General features: G+C 36.7%; 1 protein-coding gene across 3 annotated transcripts; it reads right to left on the bottom strand.

The window, feature by feature from the left end:
* Positions 1–3434: 3434 nt before the first annotated feature.
* LOC107671170 (C-X-C chemokine receptor type 3-like) lies at positions 3435–10719 on the bottom strand. Of its 3 annotated transcripts, none has more exons than XM_016464041.1 (3): positions 10681–10719; positions 6272–6664; positions 3435–4590 (listed from the first exon to the last, which is right to left on the bottom strand). In XM_016464041.1, exons 2-3 carry the CDS (start codon positions 6659–6661, stop codon positions 3865–3867), a joined length of 1116 nt encoding a protein of 371 aa, XP_016319527.1. In that variant the 5' UTR covers positions 6662–6664; positions 10681–10719; the 3' UTR covers positions 3435–3864. The 3 variants fall into 3 exon arrangements, with proteins under 3 accessions (XP_016319527.1, XP_016319526.1, XP_016319528.1); XM_016464040.1 differs by lacking the exon at positions 10681–10719 and adding an exon at positions 8070–8103; XM_016464042.1 differs by lacking the exon at positions 10681–10719 and adding an exon at positions 6834–7025.
* Positions 10720–12917: the final 2198 nt, after the last annotated feature.

Here is a 12917-nt window from a genome sequence, read left to right as displayed (position 1 = left end):
TATGGTATATTTTGTTATTTTATTCATTTATCTAAAGCGCTTTGACATGTAACATTTAAAGGTGCTATAGAAAATAAAGATTATTATTATTATCATCATCTATGTTACATTTATGTTTGTACCATAAATTTATTTCTGTCTATTAAATCTGTTGCAGGTGGGAGAAACAGTTTTAAATGTGTTAAAGTGTGCTAAATTTTAATCAGTACCATCAGCGGATCTGCTGATGAATAAGATAAAAAATAAGATCATTTCTGCTCCCATGACAGGAAGTCATGTCAGTTGCTTAGTAGTTTCTTACATGTTTTTTTTTTAGAAGTCGGTGGTCTCTGGAAGGGTGTGTTCTGTTACTTCATAAGTTTTAAGAAGTGTATAAAGGAACACAGTGCTATTTTAACTTTGAAGTAGTTTCCTTAGTAGAGCTTATGTTCTACTCATTTTGTGAAGCTCAGAATATTCATATATTAAAAAATTACTTTATTAATTGCTCATCAGATAATAAGAGAATAAGGATTTGACATTTGTGTAGTTTTCTGTGAGATAGGGGTCATAAAGGATTCTTTTCCCATGTTGCATAACCAAGTGATCTTCTGAAACCTTTTGGAGGAAGTACTTTCTTCCTGTGTGATACTCATAGCACTTTCTGTGCCGGGTGAACTGGTAATTGGGAAAGATGATGTATAAATCTCAATTTCGAGAAATTGACCCTTATGACTGGTTTTGTGGTCCAGGGTCACAAATGTTCTTTTTTTATTTTAACAGTATTTTAGTTATTCACAGTTTATAGTATGGACTTGCTGATAACCAATTAACAGGCATTTACTGTAGCATTTTTACAGTCTTCTACTGTTACAATTATGATAACTTTTTACAGTGTTGAGAAACTACAGATAGGATATTCTGAATTTGGATTTTAACTAATTCTGACACAGACATCAAGAATGTATGAATCACAGCAATGGTGAGATGATTCATGCTGCAATGCATGCTGGGAGCCATTGATGAGTTTTGTATGGTGCACCCAGCAGGCATTGCAACATGAAACATGTCACCTTTGTCGTTTGGACAGCCGTACTGTATGTGTGCACTGTTTAACTTTAAATGTTCTGCTGGGAAACCTTGGCCATTCATGTGGACATAAATTTGATATGTGCTACCTACCTAAAAATTGCTGCAGACCAGGTACATCCCTTCATGACAATAGTGTTCCCTGGTGGAAGTGGCCTCTTTCAGCAGGATAATGCACCCTGCTACAGAGCACACATTGTTCAGGAATAGTATAAAGAACATGATGAATTCAAGAATTCAGGAAGTTGCCCTGTCCTCCATATTTACCAGTTCTCAATCCTATTGAGCATCTGTGGCATGTGCTGGACCAAGCAGTTTGATCCAAGACAGTTCTACCTCGTAATCTACAGTCAGGGCCCTTGCTAGCAGGTGAAATTTGGTTATGATTCTAGGGGCCCTCAGCTATTGGAGGGCCCACGGTGATTTTAACCAGGGCCACTTTCTACCCCAGCTATGGCCCTGCCTACATACAGGACTTGATCTACTGTGAACATTTTGGTGCCAGATACCACAGGAACCGGCAAGGGTCTTGTAGAGTCCATGCCTTGGCCTTGATATGGTGGCCACAAGTTAAGAATTAATTCATACAATTTATTGATTCACGGCGTTTTCTTTGTTTCTTCTCTTGTTTTAGTTAAATCCTGGCCACATTTTATTAATTCATTACCTCATTTTAAGCAGGCAAACAAATTTGTTCCCTCATTTTAATTTAGTTAAATCGTGATCATGATTGTCATATATAAACATCTATATTCATCTATAGTTTCATATATAACTTCTCTTCATACATCATTTCTCTTGTATTTTATTATATCCCAGTTTACAGCATTAAAGAAGACTTCTCACATTGTAGCTACAGGTTTTATGCTAGCACAAAAAAAAAAAAAGGAGGTTCAAGTTATTCCTCAAAATATAGGAGCATATAAGAAGACAATAAGCACCAAAATACACATTTGCCCAGTTCTGCTTCACGTGACATATGTTTTGAAAATGTATTTACAGAAAATCAAGATAAAAACATAATATCATAGAAACAACAACAACAAAAAACAAGACAATTAACAAACAAAATCAGGAACACATTAGACAATACACACAATAACAATATATAATAGTAAAATAGTAAAATAAATTTTTTATTTTTGCTTTGTCAAATGCCTGATCTATTGGAAAAATCTGCCATTATGACAAAAATAGAAACTTTTTATCTCTCTCTAAAATGTGTGAGCTGTAAAGAGTCAGTATGCTTGAGAAATGCAAAACAGTTGAGAACCTACAGTAGCTGCCACATGTGCAAAGAGAAATATCCTACCTGGTCTCATGGAAAAAAATATCTGAAAGTAAGATTAAACAAGACTGCTCTATGTTCATCTTTATCATGCATTCTGCATACTAAAAAGCACTGTCATGAGACTTAAAGGAACACTGCACTATTTTTGAAAATAGGCTCATTTTCCAACTCCCCTAAGAGTTAAACAGTTGAGTTTTACAGTTTTCGAATCCATTCAGCCGATCTCCGGGTCTGGCGGTAGCACTTTAGCTTAGCATAGATCATTGAATCTGATTAGACCGTTAGCATCTAGCTCAAAAAATTTTCCAAAAAAAACAACTTTGCTGCCGTACCATGGGTGCAGCAGGCGCAATGATATTTAACAGTGCCTGAAAATAGTCCCCAGCACGCTCCCTGTGCAAGCAGGTGGTCACGTTTTTTTATGTTGACGGAAGTTAGTCTATTTACAGGTGCTGCGTAATATCATTGCGCCTGCTGCACCCATGGTACGGCAGCAAAGTTCCTTGATTATTACGCCGGAATGAGAGCCATATCGGCCTAGAAAATCGCAACTTTTCATTTTCCGTCAGTCTTAGTACACGATGTAACTACAGAAGAGTCAAGTTTTAAATAGGAAAAATTTAGAAACTCTTTGGTCATTTTTGAGCGAGATGCTAACGGTCTAATCAGATTCAATGATCTATGCTAAGCTACAGCTAAAAGTGCTACCACCAGACCCGGAGATCGGCTGAATGGATTCGAAAACGGTAAAACTCAACTGTTTAACTCTAGGGGAGTTGGAAAATGAGCCTATTTTCAAAAATAGTGGAGTGTTCCTTTAAGACCTGTTCACCCCAAGAACGATAACTATAAAGATAACTATGAAGATAAATATTAGTGTCCACACCAACAAAAGATAAAGTTTGTTTATCATAAACTAGGGCTGTGCAAAAAATCGAATGCGATTTTCATGCGCATCTCGTCAGTAAAGCCACTTCTGGTGATTAGTAGTAAATCTCCAGCACGTGCTTTCAGATGGAGCGGCATTTACTACACAGAGCCGTAGTTCACTGACAAGCTACACAAAATCGCGTTCAAAATCGGCAATGAATCGCATGAAAATCGCATTCGATTTTTTGCCAAGCCCTATCATAAACGTACACCACATTTTTGTCATCTGCAGCTTTAAATGCTCGAGCTCTTTAAAGTTGCATGAATTTTGATTGGCTGTCAATGTTTTTTCTCATTCATCATTTGGAAAATCATTCCAGTGATTCCAACGAAATTGTTCCTCTATATAATGGTATTGTTATAGTTGTGATGTGGACTTCCATATACTCATACAATTATAATGATTATTAAGACTAGTTATTGCTATAGTTATCGTCCTTGGTGTGAATGGCAACGCTTGTGTACATAAAGCCAAACTCCTCTGACTGATACAGATGTTAAAGATTGCATGCTAAAAAGATGACATGCTGACTGATTGTACATATACCTGTATGAGTTTGATGGCATATGATATTTCAGAAAGCAGACGTGTGTGAGGTGTCCACTGACTCTGACCATAAAGAGCTCCTCCGTGACACCGGAACCGCTGGTCCCATCAGCGTGAAGCCCAGCGGTTTCAGCATGTCCAGCAGGTGTTGGCGAAATTTCACCCCCACGAAAGCGTAAAGCACTGGATTGACACAGCAGTGTAAGTAGCCCAATGTGGATGTAGCTGTGAGAGCTACATCTAATGCTGTGGCACTTTGACAGGATGTTTGATTACTGAGATTGATGGTCTTATTGGTTTGTATGGTGTCAACGATGAGAGTGATGTTGTATGGCGTCCAGCTGATAAAGAAGGCCAGTACCAGGGTTACAATGACACGGATGGCCCTCTTTTTCTGCATGCACTGGGAGCCATGCTGCAGCCTCTTCAGGATGTGATAATAACAGAACAGCATTATTAGTGCTGGAAGAATGAAACCCAAAATATGGTAGAGCAGACGAGTGGGCAGATGCCAAGAATCAGACGGGTAAAACAAAACACATTCTGTTTTATCCTGCCGTCTGGTGTCCTCAGTGGCCACAAGGAATATCCAGTCAGGAATTGTGAGCAGAAGGCAGAAGAGCCAGACCATCAGGCAGCAACAGTGAGTCACCATTGGCTTTTTACGAGAATACATCTGCACTGCATGTACGATGGACAGGTAGCGGTCAAGACTGATGCAGGAAAGCATGAAAATACCACAGTAGAAATTGATCTGATGGAGAAAGAAGTAACAATGAAATATTGTAATTTTGATTCTTAAAGCAATATTCCTGGTACAAGCTGATTTCAGTCAAAAGCATTTGTGGTATAATGCTGTTTAAAGGATTAGTTCCAGAATAAAAATTTCCTGATAATTTACTCACCACCATGTCTTCTAAGATGTTCATGTCTTTCTGTCTTCAGTCGCAAAGAAATTTGGTTTTTGAGGAAAACATTCCAGGACATATACTGGACTTCAATGATGGCCAACGGGCTGAAGGGCCAAATTGCAGTTTCAGTGCAGCTTCAAAGGGCTCTATAAGATCCCAGTCGAGGAATAAGGGTCTTATCAAGCGAAACGATTGGCCATTTTCTAAAAAGAATGAAAATTTTATGTACTTTTTAACCACAAATTGCACTATTGCACTAGCTTCACGATGCGCGTCCGCAAATTCACACATTACGTAATCACATTAGAAAGGTAACGCGCGGTTAGCTCTTCATCTGTGTACTCTGGTTCAAAAAGGTTGGGTAGGGTGAAAATTTCATTTTCTCCTCCATAGTTCACTTACAGAATAAACATTTCCTGATAATTTACTCACCCCCGTGTCATCCAAGATGTTCATGTCTTTCGGTCTTCAGTCGCAAAGAAATTAAAGTCTTTGAGGAAAACATTCCACGTCCGCAAATTCACGCATGATGTAATCATGTTGGAAAGGTCACGCACGGTTAGCTCTTCCTCCGTGTACTCCGGTTCAGAAAGGTAGGGTAGGGCGAAAACTTCAAAATCGTCCAACATCGTTGTTTTACCTTTTTTTGTAAAGGGCATTTGACTTTCTTTGCACATTCGCTTTGAAAACACTGCGGTACTTCCCCCTACGTCACGCGTGACCTTTCCAATGTGACTACGTAAAGCGTGAAGTCGAGCTAGTGCAAGACAAGTATTTGTGGTAAAAAAAAAAAATATATATAAATATATTTTATATTATTATTTATTTTTTTAAAGAAAATGACAGATCATTTCTCTAGATAAGACCCCTATTCCTCGGCTGGGATCGTATAGAGCCCTTTGGAGCTGCATTGAAATTTGGACCTTCAACCCGTTGGGTTCCATTGAAGTCCATATGGAGAAAAATCCTGGAATGTTTTCCTCAAAAACCTTAATTTCTTTGCGACTGAAGAAAGAAAGACATGAACATCTTAGAAGACATGGGGGTGAGTAAATTATCAGGATATTTTTATTCTGGAAGTGAACTAATCCTTTAACACAAAAAATATTTTCCACCTCTTAAAAAAAAATCTGGATTACACTGAGGAACAATGGAAGTGAATGGAGCCGACCAGTAAAATCTGTTAAAATACTCACTGTTTAAATAGTATGGCCACAAGATGTAAACAATATGTATTTTAGTGTGAAAACATCACTTGTTAACCTTTTCTGTGTAAAGTTATGTCTAATTTTACAACTTTTTACAACTTTGTTACCATGAAAATATAATTATTTGAACAGCTATAGGTAGAGGAATATCTCTTTACTTCCAACTGAATGTCTATTCTATAGAATATTATTATTACTGAAGATATGCATAAACAATAAAATGGAAAAGCAGATGACCAAATAATTTCATGAAATCAACACAAGGCCATGAAAACTGCCACCAATAATTCTTGACCCCATAGACATATTTGCCCACCTTGAACAGAGCTCCAGTCAGCTTGCAGAGTGCTGTGCCGAAGATCCACCCCTTAACTACCTCTACAGCCCAGAAGGGCAACGTTAGCAGTAGCAGAATGTCTGCTAAACTCAGATGGAGGATGAAGGTGTCGGTAACGTTCAAGCTCGTTCTCTTCTTCCACAGTACCACCAGAACCAGCCCATTTCCCACTAGCCCCACTACCAGCGCCAGAGAGTAAAGGACCGGAATAAAAATGGAATCAAAGTACATGCTAGACTCCTGACCACACACAGTTCCTTCACCATTCGGGATGTAGCTGTAATTGTAGCTGTAATTGTATAAGTCCTCCAAGTCACTAGGATCAAAATTCTCCCCCATGCTAAGTGTTATCTTTTTGTCACCATTCATTTTCTGAAGAAAAAAACAAAACAAAACATATAGAATTAGTATATATTCCTATCATCCATTCTACTGTCAGCATTTTTTTTCTTTATATGAACCATTATGTCTTGTGAATGCAAAGTTTAAAGTTTGAGGGTAAAGTTTCAATTTAGTCTTTTACTCTAATTAATACTCTTACAAATATGTACAAGATGCAAGTTTATGCCTGAAGTTCTTTTGCTGAAGTAACGTGTTTTGACCAGAAGGGGGCAATGATGAGACATGATTGAAAGCATATCAATCACCAAAAAATTAAAATCCTGTCATCATTTATTCGCCCTCATGTTCGTTCCAAACCTTACTTGCTTCTGCCGAATATAAAAAACATGAAAGACCGCATTCAGATTGATTGATTGTCCATAAAAATGAAAGTCAATAGAATCCAGTGTTTTGGATCTCTTTTACTTTAATTGTACAGATAAAACATTCATCAAAAAATCTTCTTTTTTGTTCCACCGAAGAATTGTTTTTTTTTTTTTGCAGGTCTGAAATAGCATGTATATGATGACTAAATGTTGTATAATGCTGCATATATTAGGATACATATACCCTGGTTAGGAGTATGTTCATTTCTATTCTGGAGCAAAATCCAGGATTTAATAAGTTCAGTTACAGAATCTTTGGCACGCAAAAAGTTGTTTTCATGTTTCACTGAATCACTCAATTGAACAGATAAGAGAAAATTTAAACCACAGTGGCCACAAAGTACATTCATCACTGATGCCTATCAGTCATAATGCAATTCAGTTTCTCAACACTGATGAGACCAAATTAAATCCCCTGTGACCTTCACGTTTGCTGCTGAGGTAACGGTCTATCACCATCATCCTGAGTGGCCATTCCTGGTAAAAGTACCATTTCTTTGAAAATGAGCTTGTGGTTAGTTTTGGATAGTGTAGTACCTCTATAGTGTCATGAACCCTACGCTTTATGGGAAACCATGGGTTTTACAATAAAGCTCTGAATGTCAGTGATTGAAACCCAATATCTGTGGAGGTGTCACCCCCTGGTATTTCCCTTCATAGCATAAATAAAGTCTGTTTGTGCTGGAAATACATTTAACATATAACTTAACTATAAAGTCATTAATTCGTAATTCATCAAAATTGGAACTGAAGCTCATTCAAAACTCTTTCATATTGCATATTAGTATATATGGGAAGCAAAGTGCACTAAACATTATAGGAATAAATAAATCCAATAATAAATCAAATAAGATGGTCACTGACAATCTTCAATCTTAAAATTATTACAAACATAAAACATTCATTTGAGCAATGATACAATGTGAAGTGGGTGTATGGATATATGATGGATGGAGATCTATAATAAACAGTTGGAAAAAGGAAAAAAGTTTGAAAGGAAGAAAACGTACCTCTCTAAGTGTGGGATCTCACAGTAGTTGAGAGTTGCTGAAATGATTGGCACATAGAGAGTTACTCTATAATAAAAGGTCACAGCATGCAGATGCATAGAAGACAGACAGACAGACAGACAGAGGAGGAGGAGACAGTGACAGGGAGCACCAGGGTTTGAAATAGGAAATAAGATAAAGATCAGTTGTCAGTCATTCACAATTCTTTTTCAAATGTTAATTTTGCTTTCTCAATGAAAGGTTGTGCTCTGGGAAATGCAGATATACGATGCATGTTACAGGCTGACAAACAGTCATTGTTCATTAATTGTTCATCAATCTTATGGATCCTCTTGTCTACAAAACGCTAGACAAATATGGAGATGCCAAGAAATTTTAACTTTAGTTCTGTATGCTAACTGATAATATTCCAGTCAAGTGTATTTGCAATGTACAAGTGTTTTTTTTTTAGCATTTCACTCAGAAAACCATAAAATCCAGTCAACTTTGTTATTTATAGCCTGTATCTGTTTTTGTATTACAAATATTTAAAATATGTGTTTATTTTCTGTAAGTATGATTCTGAAATTCTCCATTGCTGATTTTGTAAAAGTAATAGTTGCAAAGTAGAACTTCTTTTGCTCCGTTTGCTTGTTTCATCCTTATGTCACACATGCTCATACAGCGGGCTGTTTTTTTCACACCTTTACACCACGTCCTGTTCTTCAGTTTTCTCGTTATTCTCACTTGCACACCTCACTGCTCACGAATATTCATGTGTACTTTTTGTTGACTTATTTTGGTTTTCTACCTTACGTGCAGAGATTTTGTTATTGTGTCAGGTTGAACCTGTCACTATTAAAGGCCAAGTGAAAGCTACAAATGAAAAAGTTTGAAGGAGAATAGAGAAGAGATATCTGGTCTAATTCTTTTAAGCAAAAGAAAAGGGAACTGGGAGACGATGAGCACAGATTTAGAGAGTGGTTATAGCTAAAGATTGACCAGTAGATCAGATGCTCAATTTAGATACAATCTTGGCAAATACAACATTCTTAAACGGGCACTAGTATGTCAAATTCTGTTGAAGTTGCACCTGAGGTTAGGAAGTACCACCTCTCTATTTTTGTTTTACTTGCAAACCTCATGACCCTAAAATACCAGCCCACACCAAACCAAAAACTTCTCATTGGACTTAGCAGGGCAACACACTCTTTTAAGGAATTGTCAATTTTGTAACAAATTTTAAACATCACTCTCCATAGTCAAGCTGTTTCATATGGGTTCCATTTACCAAGACAAAATGAAAGAAAATAAATTATTCTGTCATCCTTTAATCATCACTAAATCATTTAATTTTTATGTCCATTTACTATAGGACACAAAAGAAGTTTAATATCTCTGTATTAAGAGAGCACTATAATTTAACCATTGTGGACCAGGCCAGTCTTCACAGGAGCTTGGCTCACTCTGGCCCCACATCAAATAACAACTAGGTGCAAAATTGGTGCAACATTCAATTCAGCTCCAGGTTTTGAGGGAGATCATGCTTTTTGGCTGCTTGGTATCAGAAACACCTTTTTATTTAAAAACTAATACGCAGTATTAGAACGTGGCTGCAGTCTTCAAAAATGATGAAATAACATAATTTTTAAATAAATGAATTTTTTTAATCATTATGCTAAAATGGTTTGAAAAAAAAAACATCAAATCAATCACTACAGATTGATTTCCAGAAACAGGTGCAGTTGTTACATAAACATTTTATTTGTGTATGCAATTTGTGTATGCCGTCAATTCAAAGTTTTCAGTCACGTGATTGGCATGGAGACATATCGGGTAAAACATGCGTTGAACTGAAGCACAAGCCTGTCTTGATGCATTAAACCATATTAAGAATTTTGTTTATAATGATTTGCTAAGGGTAACTCTTACTGTGCAATTTACCGTATTGTGTACATATTCTGGGTGTGTATGCTTGCCTGTATAGTACGCATCATAAATAAAGTGTATACTGAATTTGGTCTTGTAATATCTTAATACATTAGTACTTACTACTAACTGGTAAAAAATAACAGGCAGGCAGTGGGGGAAAACTTCCTGTAAGGATGTGTAGTCACATGAAAACTATGAATACAGGAAACATATGCAACGTGTCTTCAGATGACTGACACTGCCTTTCTCAGAGCTAAAAATGATTTACATGTGCTATATTTTATTCCTCATGGATAACTTCAGATAATTATATCAAAACAAACATTATTTGATGACATCAGCTCCTGCTTTATTCAGAAACAGAAGTAACTTAATCTTATTTGTGTGTTTTACTTTTCATTTATTAGGCTATGGTCTAAAGCAAAAGTACAGCACTACCAATATAGTCTATTTTAACAAAGCTTTATTTGACTGTTTAACTTTTATCAGACTAGATTTTAAAAGTAAAAAAGATTGTTTGGTAATATTATTTAAGAGAATTGATCTGACTTTATACATTATTCAGTTTCCCATTTTTGTCTACAAAATAAATTAAACATTTTAACTTGCAATGTTACAAAATCAAAAGAAACATCAAATCAAGATATTTGAGGAAATTGCAAAAATAAGAATAAATGATGTTTGACAGGACATCACTTACCACAGCATATCGCTGAGAGCTGCTGGAATTATTGACCCATTGAAGGTGTAGTACTGTAACTCATTAATTCTATAAGGGAATTAATCATTAATTGTTGTCTCCTGATTGAATTAATTCGAAGCCTCATGATGAGTTGATTCAGTGGCATATCACAGTCCTGTGGTTTGTGGTATTAAGAAATCCCTACAAAGGTTACTCATAAATAAACCTAAAGGTCATAGCAGGCAGATGTGTAGAAGACAGCTAGAAGGAGGAGACAGCGGCAGGGTTTAAAAGAGGATATATGATAACGATCAGTTGTCAGTCATTCATAATTCTATTTCAAATATTAATTTATGCTCTGGGAAATGCTATGTCTAGCAAAAACTTGATAGATACTGAGAAATTGTAACTGTAGTCCCGTAGGTTAATTTTTTATATTTCTATCTGTATTTGCAATTTACAAGTTTTTAGAACACCACTGGACTAGTCTGGACTACTCTCTCTTTATTTATTTGTTTATGTTTTGTTCTGTGGAACACAAAATAAGATATTTTGAAGAATTAATTTGTTTACCATTGACTTCTAATTTAAACGCTTTAGAAAACTGAGTCGGGCCGAGTACCAAAACAAACTTGTAGCCAATCAGCAGTAAGGGGCGTGTCTACTCATGATGTGGAGGAGAGAGCGCTAGAGAGCTAGAGAGTGCGGATGGACATTAGCCGAGCCGAGTGACCACAGAAAGATAAGAGATGGCAGATAAAAAAACAAAAGAGGAAAACGTCTGTGGAACAAAAGAAGGCTTACGATAAGGCAAGAAGTAGGACCCCGTGTAAATATCGGATCAGCTTTCCAGCGCTGGAGAGAACTCAAGGAGCGGAAGGCCTGCGATCGGACGCCGAGGTTGCTTTGTTTCTTCTCGATAGGTGAGTAACACTGTGTCTACACCAGACGCGACAGTTACACTGGACGCGATAAAGCGACCGTTGAAAATCATTTGAAATTTGTGTCAATACGTCATAAATAGAAGGCGTGTTTGTTTTGGTGATTTGAAATATCAACATTGGCTACCAGAAATCACTTACCCCACCTTTAATGGATGTAAACATATCTTTTTTATGTTCCATAAAAGAAAGAAAGTCTTACATGGATAGAATGACATAAGGTTGAATAAATTATTTAAACATTTTAAGTTTCGAGTGAACTATCTCTTTAAAATGCAGGTGGAAACATGCTCAGGCATGCAGAGACATGTGTTAGGCCTGGTGTACACCGATAACTGCCTTCTGCTACTTGTAGCCTTTAAACAACATTGCCATTGGACTGCTTTTTGGCCCTTTGCATCATCAAGCCAATAAACCAACCCTCTACCGCATGGTGTGGCCATATGGCAACATACGCTTTGTGTTCATTTCCTTGACACTGTCTCTTTAAGAGGACATTCTCGGGTTTTTTTTGTTGGAAAGAGAAGACCTTAGTTTAGCCAATGATGTGCTTTGATTAAGTCACATGACATGCAGTTTTTTTCTGTGGCGAGATTTCTGACAGACTGCCGTCTCTTGTCGGTAGTTGCTGAAAGCAAACTAAAACGTCAGTAACAAACAAGGACCAGTCCGTGTCACTTCTACAAAAAAATTGGAAACATCACTGTTATGATGTTATGATGACATATTCACCTCTCAAAAATGTTTTAATAAAATTAGTTTTTGGTAAATCACTCAAATGTATGTGTTGCCAAGCGGCAACACTGTGCAATAGTGGAATGACATTACAATAGTTTAGCTAGCTAGCAAGGTCAGCTGCAATTTGTTAAGCTGTAACAATAACAACATTAATACTAGTGAAATAATGTTGATTAGTCGTATGTTAATGGTATTTGTATTATGGATATAATCAAATTGAAATGGCAATTTTACTTTTGATTAAATATGAATACAGGTAACATTACATCAGTGAGCACGGCCATATTCTATGGCAAGGTAAAGAAGAAAAGGGCAGAACTATAATCACATTGAAATGGCTATTTTACTTTTGATTAAATATGAATACAGGTAACATTACATCAGTGAGCACGGCCATATTCTATGGCAAGGTAAAGAAGAAAAGGGCAGAACTGGCCCCTCCTGCAGATGAAAAAACTGCTTTGTGAAGTTTCATACATTAATGATTATTATGGGGGGATGGAGGGATGGGGGGGGGCTCATGTTAGTAATACTCAGTCTTCCTCTCATAAGATTGCGTAATGCTGAATTTTCATG

Source organism: Sinocyclocheilus anshuiensis, unplaced genomic scaffold (assembly GCF_001515605.1).
Source record: "Sinocyclocheilus anshuiensis isolate Anshui unplaced genomic scaffold, SAMN03320099.WGS_v1.1 scaffold1286, whole genome shotgun sequence".
NCBI lineage: Eukaryota > Metazoa > Chordata > Actinopteri > Cypriniformes > Cyprinidae > Sinocyclocheilus > Sinocyclocheilus anshuiensis.
Note: the sequence above shows the minus strand (reverse complement) of the source record. Positions and strands in the feature narration are given on the sequence as shown.

Bases quoted from the DNA above. Each gene is read 5' to 3' on its own strand.
- LOC107671170 (XM_016464041.1), bottom strand. From the start codon at position 6,661: ATGAATGGTGACAAAAAGATAACACTTAGCATGGGGGAGAATTTTGAT. The intron at 4,591-6,271 runs GTGGGCAAATAT...TTTCTCCATCAG, and splicing joins TGACTGGAGCTCTGTTCAAG to ATCAATTTCTACTGTGGTAT.